This window comes from Cebidichthys violaceus, unplaced genomic scaffold (assembly GCF_023349555.1).
Source record: "Cebidichthys violaceus isolate CVI_PGR_0920_01 unplaced genomic scaffold, fCebVio1.0.p SCAF_9, whole genome shotgun sequence".
Taxonomy (NCBI): Eukaryota; Metazoa; Chordata; class Actinopteri; order Perciformes; family Stichaeidae; genus Cebidichthys; species Cebidichthys violaceus.
This window is the reverse complement of record NW_027176975.1, coordinates 145,175-152,500: the sequence shown is the minus strand read 5'-3', so window position 1 is coordinate 152,500 and position 7,326 is coordinate 145,175. Positions and strand designations below refer to the sequence as shown.

At 45.5% G+C, this 7,326-nt stretch overlaps 1 protein-coding gene and 1 pseudogene across 2 annotated transcripts in view; one reads left to right on the top strand and one right to left on the bottom strand.

Annotated features, from left to right (window-relative positions):
• The window catches only part of LOC137866730 (regulator of G-protein signaling 3-like), a 25,065-nt gene extending 19,244 nt beyond the window's left edge, over positions 1-5,821 (top strand). Inside the window, exons 19-26 of one of the 2 annotated variants that reach the window (XM_068702799.1) lie at positions 1-83; positions 343-805; positions 883-1,127; positions 1,666-1,712; positions 1,832-1,930; positions 4,399-4,460; positions 4,603-4,769; positions 4,847-5,821. The exon at positions 1-83 is cut by the window's left edge and continues 57 nt beyond it. In XM_068702799.1, the coding sequence (XP_068558900.1) occupies positions 1-83; positions 343-805; positions 883-1,127; positions 1,666-1,712; positions 1,832-1,930; positions 4,399-4,460; positions 4,603-4,769; positions 4,847-5,080 (1,400 nt within the window). In that variant the 3' untranslated portion in view covers positions 5,081-5,821. Of the gene's footprint in view, positions 84-342; positions 806-882; positions 1,128-1,665; positions 1,713-1,831; positions 1,931-4,398; positions 4,461-4,602; positions 4,770-4,846 lie in introns of those variants that run through there. The other variant, XM_068702800.1, reaches the window with a different exon arrangement.
• A 627-nt stretch (positions 5,822-6,448) lies between these two features.
• LOC137866731 (myosin light chain 1, cardiac muscle pseudogene) lies at positions 6,449-7,235 on the bottom strand (annotated as a pseudogene).
• Positions 7,236-7,326: the final 91 nt, after the last annotated feature.

The following is a 7,326-nucleotide window of genomic DNA, read 5'->3' as shown; positions in this document are numbered from 1 at the left end:
AGACTTTCAGCATCGATCAGAGACTCAGAGTCAGTCTGTGTCTCCGTGACAACGTCCACCTACAGCTGGTCACTAACCACCAGGTGAGACAGGAATTGACACGTGACCAACAGGAAGCGACACGCGACTATTACACATCACCTGTTAATCACATGCACTCTAATATAAATATTAAACCCTCTTCCTCCTCCTCTTCCTCTCCCTCCTCCTCTTCCTGCTCCTACTCTCCCTCCCCCTCCTCTTCTTCCCCCTCCTCTCCCTCGTCCTCCTACTCCTCCTCCTCCTCTTCCTCTTCTTCCTCCTCTTCCTCCTCCTCCTCCTCCTCTCCCTCCTCCTTCTCAGCTCTCAGACCTCCCCTCAGATCTTGGGCTCCTTTCTCTCGGTCAGTGTGACCTCCTCCCTTGTTCCTCCTCTGATCCTCCCATCACCCACTCTTCCTCCTCCCTCTGTGACCCCCCCAGCTCTGCCTTCTCCTCCTCCACTCCTCCTCCCATCTTCTCCACTTTCTCCCCCTCCTCACCTCCTTCTAGGACCTTCACCACCACCCATAAGCTCCTCCCCCAGCCTTCCTCCTCTTCCTCCCATAGAAGTCCAGTGTGGAAGGAGAGAGGAGGATCAGAGGAGAGGAGGAAGAGGAGGCGTGAGGAGGTGGAGGAGCGGCAGCAGGGGGAGGGGGAGAGTGCCTCGGAAACATCAGAGAATGTGGGAGGAGTCAGGGGGCGGGGCTTCAACAGGAAGGCGGAAGAAGAGGAGGAGAGTGATGAGGAAGAGGAGGAAGAGGAGGAGTTAACGTTCAGACCTGCAGGTGAGTTCATCTGCGCCTGAAACAAATCCTGAAAGCAGTTGAAGTGTTGAAGAGTAACTCTTCTTCATGCCCTCTAGTTCTGCGTCGTTCTCTCTCTGAGGGTTCTCTGCTGAAGGAACCTCGATCGCCTCACTTCCTGTCTGACATCACTCACTTCCTGTCTGACATCACCATCCACCAACTCACCCGCCACACAACCACTGACCTCGACCCCGACACAGGCCATGCCCCCCGCCCCCCCTCTATCCATGCTCTGAGGAAACAGCTGACCAAAGAAGGGGGGTCACTGCACCACATGCTGGTGTTGCTCAACGGCACCAAGGTAGAGACCAGCAGAGACCAGCAAAGACCATTAGAGACTAGCAGAGACTACCATAGACCAGCAAAGACTACTGTAGACCAGCAAAGACGGCTATAGACCAGTAAAGACTACTGTAGACCAGTAAAAACTACTATAGACCAGAAAAGACTACTGTAGGCCAGCAAAGACTGCTGTAGACCAGCAAAGACTACTATAGACCAGCAAAGACTACTGTAGATCAGTAAAGACTACTATAGACCACTAAAGACTACTCTAAACCAGCAAAGAAAAGTAGAAAACAATAAAGACGGGCAGAGAACAGTTAAGACCAGTAAAGACCAACAGAAGTATAGTGTGTAGAAAACATTAGAGAGCAAACCAGCAGAGACCAGTAGAGTGTGGAAGAGGGATTTAAAGTTGAGTAGAGTCTGGTAGAGTCCACCAATGACCAGTAGATCTCAGTAGAGTATGATAGAAACAAGTAGAGTCTGGTAGAGTCCACCAGGGACTGCTAGAGCTCAGTAGAGTCTGACAGTCAGTTGTTGTTTTGTTTGTTCAGGATACCGAGTTCAGAAACCTTCAACTGAGGAAGAAGACCAAGAGTCTGTATGTACAACACACACACACACACACACACACACACACACACACACACACACACACACACACACACACAAACACAGTTTGTTTGTACTTCCTGTCTCTCTGACTCATCGTCTCTTCAGTGCCGCTGATGTTCGGAGCCGCCTCCTGTTTCTACGGCGACGGAAAAACAGCACCTGTTCCCACGGTAACAGTTTGGAGAAAGCTCTGAGAAACAACAGGTAGGAACTGATGAGGACCCTCAGTGAGTCATACTGGGTCCTACTGGTCCTGTCTGGGTCATACTGGGTCTTGTAGGTCCTGTCTGGGTCATACTGGGTCTTATAGGTCCTGTCTGGGTCATACGGGGTCTTATAGGTCCTATTTTAGTCATACTGGGTCGTATAGGTCCTGTTTGAGTCATACTGGGTCCTACTGGTCCTGTATGGGTCATACTGGGTCTTATAGGTCCTGTCTGGGTCATACTGGGTCTTATAGGTCCTATTTTAGTCATACTGGGTCTTATAGATCCTGTTTGAGTCATACTGGGTCCTACTGGTCCTGTATGGGTCATACTGGGTCTTATAGTTCCTGTTTGGGTCATACTGGGTCTTATAGTTCCTGTTTGGGTTATACTGGGTCTTATAGATCCTGTTCGGGTCATACTGGGTCCTACTGGTCCTGTATGGGTCATACTGGGTCTTACAGTTCCTGTTTGGGTCATACTGGGTCTTATAGTACCTGTTTGGGTTATACTGGGTCTTATAGATCCTGTTCGGGTCATACTGGGTCTTATAGGTCCTGTTTGAGTCATACTGGGTCCTACTGGTCCTGTATGGGTCATACTGGGTCTTATAGGTCCTGTTTTAGTCATACTGGGTCTTATAGGTCCTGTTTGAGTCATACTGGGTCCTACTGGTCCTATATGGGTCATACTGGGTCTTATAGTTCCTGTTTGGGTCATACTGGGTCTTATAGGTCCTGTTTTAGTCATACTGGGTCCTACTGGTCCTGTATGGGTCATACTGGGTCTTATAGGTCCTGTTTTAGTCATACTGGGTCTTATAGGTCCTGTTTGAGTCATACTGGTTCCAGTGGATCTGAGGTACCTGTGCTGGGAACGAAAAGGAGCGTGTTTGAGTTATCAGCAAATATGAAAAACAAAATTATTGACATCAATATAATTATCAATGTCAGTAAGATTATTAACAATTATTAATAATAACGGGGCAGCACCCTGAGAACAGGGACCAATAACCAAACTATAAACTAAGTCTCATAATGTCAATAGTCAAAGTACTATTACACATTCAGAGTGAACAGTGAAGGTTTGAATTCGAGCTATAATCACAATACACATGCACAGAGTAATCTCAGACAGCTGCTCTTTAAAGTATAACAGAGTTTATTAAGTTCTAATAATAATGATCTCGTCAAATAATATCTAAACTAACAACAACTACTATACAATTATGAGCACGCTATCTAACATCAGCAAACATTCGTGGTGTGTGTGTGTGTGTGTGTGTGTGTGTGTGTGTGTCTGTGTGTGTGTGTGTTTGTGTGTTTATGTGTGTGTTAGTAGAAGAAGAGAGAAAGCAAACAAAACAAAATAAATCCTCCAAAACAAAGCAGATCCTCACCACCGCGGTGAAATACGGAGATTGTTATTCTATCATACAGGAACCTCGCTGACGATCTTGGACTCGCCCAGTCGTGGTTCTGATCTTACCGGCCCCACTAGCGCTGAATGATCTGTCTCAACACAGTTGTAACAGTATGAATACACAGTATAACGGGACTCGGTCGTCCGCAAGCATATACCACAACACGTTAGAACAATACAGAAACTTAAGCAAAACAAACAAGGTGATAAACACACCATGACCTAACTCTGCCCAGACACCAAACTAAACCTGTCCTGGCCCAACAGTGGTGGAATGAACTTCCCACTGACGTCAGGACAGCGGAGTCGCTGCCCATCTTTCAATGCAGGCTGAAAACCCACCTCTTCAGGAAGTGCTACCCTGAGCCTTCCACTCACCACTTATTGTATTCATACTAGCTTGTTGCACTTATTGTATTCGTATTACTTATAGCACTAACTGTTTCTCTTGTTTCTGTACTTTGGCTCTGAGTTATGCTCTGCTTCATGCTCTTAGATGCTTGTTTGGAAAAGGAAATGTACTTATGACTTCTGGTGACTAGTAGTTCTTTTGATTACCAATGTTGATGCACTTATTGTAAGTCGCTTTGGATAAAAGCGTCTGCTAAATGACTGTAATGTAATAATGTAAACCTCTTACGGTGTGATGACTTCTTAGTGGTTGACATGGTCTTTCGAGTCCTTAGTTAAACTCTAAAACTCTAAACTCTTTTAAAAGCAGCAGAGCTGTGTTTCCATGCTTCCTTGCTCCGTTGCGAGTCAGACAGGAGAGCGGTGTGTTCAGGTGCACTCTGGTGTTTTGTAAACTCTGTGACATCCGGTCGTGGAACCGGAAGTCCGCTGCGCAGCTCCAAGCTGACCAATGGGGAGCCAGTGCTGTGTTTGGGTGAAGATTTCCCACCTAGTTGTGATTTTAGCTTCTCCTGGAGCTTGATGTTATCTTTCAACTCAAATCAGGCTTTTGGCTGAACAAGCAGGCCCAAGTCTTTTCCTTTGTTCAAATAGGCACATGGTAAGGCCCAACACCTGTGTTTTGTTTTGCAGACCGTCTACAGGTGAGGTGTTTAGGTGGGCGGCGAGTTTGGAGGCTCTGCTGACCAATCAGTGTAAGAAAGACTTCCTATTGGGGTCCATGTTGAGTCTGTTGAACTTATTGTAGATCACTTCCTGAAGAGGTGTTGAGTCCTGTGACCCGGTCTGGATGCACCCTGGTCTAACCCTTCTCCTTGCTCTCTTCCCATTGGTCAGATGGTCTGGCAGTGTTCCGTCACTTCCTGAGGTCAGAGTTCAGTGAGGAGAACCTGGACTTCTGGTTGGCTGTGGAGCGATTCAAGAGGACACGCCCCCTCAGCAAGATGGCCGACAGAGCTGCGGAAATCTACGATGAGTTTATTTCTACCAACGCATCGAGACAGGTACCTGTCTGTCTGTCTGTCTGTCCTCTGATTGGTCCTCTGATTGGTCACGTGACCCCGCTGCTCTCTGTCTCCAGGTCAACGTGGACTCTTCCGTCAGAGAATCGACCAATCAGAGCCTGCGTGTGGGCGTTAACCACACAACCTTTCAGCTGGCTCAGGATCAGATTCTGGGCCTGATGGAGAGCGACAGTTACCCACGATTCCTCAAGTCCCGCCTCTACGCCCAGCTGGCCAATAAGGGGAGACAGACCCCCACAGAGACGTCCAATCAGAGCGCAGCTGGGTCTCTACCTGTCGGCCAATCGTGAGTGAGGAGAAGGCAGAGGCGGACCTTCATCTGATTGGCCTTCGAGAGCTGGCCAATGAAAAGAAACTTCAGTTGCATTATGGGAAATGTATCCAGTGTTTTTGGATTACTGCTCAGATCTGGAGCGTTTTGTTTTTAAGTACTTTATATTTTTAGTACTTTATACCTTTAAACAGACGGATGGAATCACTTTAGTATTCTTTGAATAATCAGTTTATAAAAGCTAAACTTATCCAGCAGATGTTTTACTCTTTAATCTCATTTGAGTCGTGTTTGAACTTTTAATGTGAATCAGAATATTTAACAAATACCTGCAGAACTAACATTCTGATATGCTAATGACCTCAGTTAGTTTAGCGCTAATCAGCAAATGTTAGCATGCTAACACACTAAGCTCAGATGATGAACATAATACCTGCCAAACATTAGCATGTTAGAATATGGATGTAGCGTTAAGTCTGTTTAATGTTCTATAGCATTTTAAATGTTAGCCTTCACACTTTGAGTAAAAACCAAAATTTTTAGAAATTTAATTTGTTTGTTTGTCTGCTTGAGTAACTTTTTTGTGTATAATATATATATATATATATATATATATATATATATATATGGACTGGGGTTCTGTCTATATAAGTGAAGTTGTAGACGTTTGTGTTATTAGAAGAGCAGATTTAAAGTTACTGTAACAGAAGATTATTAAAAACCTGTTGGATGAAGTTTTACAATAAATGATGACGTTGGACTTTCTGCTTCTTCTTCTTTAGTTTAGTTTTTAGACGACCAGCAGCTTGTTCATTGTTTTCTTTAGTTTCAACCTTATCGGACACTTTTTCAATATCTTTAAACTTTAACGTCCAAAAACTCACATCCAAAAGTTATAAAGAAAATTGTGACTATGATAAATAAATAAATAAAATTTAAAATATTTATTCCAAGAGCTTAAAATGTTCTGTTACATTCATAAAAGTCCAATAACACATTTTTATCTTCTAATTTTTTTAACAACCAGTTAGTTGAACGGGTTTAATTAACTGGTTGAATCTTTGAGGTTCTCGATGACGTCTGTTTTATTAATTCATCTTTCAGACACACCTGTCATATTGTGTTCATCAACAAAGAGACAAATTACTTAATGTTTGTCTCAAATTATTCATTTTCAGTTATAAAAATCCTGTATTTAATTCATTCATTCCGTAGTACATTTTAACATATCCTCCTGTTACTAAATACATGTATGCACCAAAAAATACCTTAATACTTCTAAAAATAATAATGATATCTGCAGTAAATCTCCAGATTCAGAAGCATAAAGAAATGAGATCAGTTAATTCAGAGCTTTCTTACTTTATATTATTTAAATACTGAGAAACAGACTGAAGATGTTTTATTAGAGAGACAGAGAGGAAACATACAGAGACATCATGGACCAAAAGAACCCCAGTCCATCAGGGACAGACAGAACCCCAGTCCATCAGAAGAACCCAGCGGTGGTTTCTACCCGGCCAGGATGTGTTTGACGAACTCGGTGTAGTTGATGAGTCCGTTGGCGTCCTCTTGCCCCACCATCAGCCGGTCCACCTCGTTCTCCGTCATCTTCTCCCCCAGCGTGGACAGGACGTGGCGGAGCTCGGCCCCCATCACCGTGCCGTTGCCCTCCTTGTCGAACACCCTCAGACCCTCCACGAAGTCCTCGAAGGTGCCCTGCTCTTTGGACCGGGCCACGTGCTGCAGCATCGGCAGGAAGCCGTCAAAGTCCAGCAGCTTGACGTTCAGCTCCTCCGCCTTCGGCCTCCCCAGCAGCTTCAGCACCTCGTCGTTGGTGGGGTTGTGGCCGAGCGCCCGCATCACGTCTCCGCACTGAGCGAAGGTGATCTTCATCTCTCCCGCGGGCGTCTCATCAAACAGTGTGAAGGCGTCTCTGAACTCTTCGATCTGGTCGGGGGTGAACTCCACCACGATGCTCTTCAGGTCCACCTCGGGAGGTTTGGATTCCGGCTCTGCAGGTTTGGCTGGTGGAGGAGGCTCTTCCTTCTTCGCCTCCACCTTCTTCACCTCCGTCTTCTTTGGTTCCACTTTCTTCGGTGCCATGATGCTGCAGAGAAGACGGACAGAGATGAAGGGTTTTTATAACGGCCAGAGGTGGAGCGACCAGGCGATCGGGGCAGGAGAGAATGAGAGAGAGAGAGAGAGTGAGAATGAGCTAGAGAGAGATAAAGAGAGAGAGAGAGAGAGAGAGAGAGAGAGAGA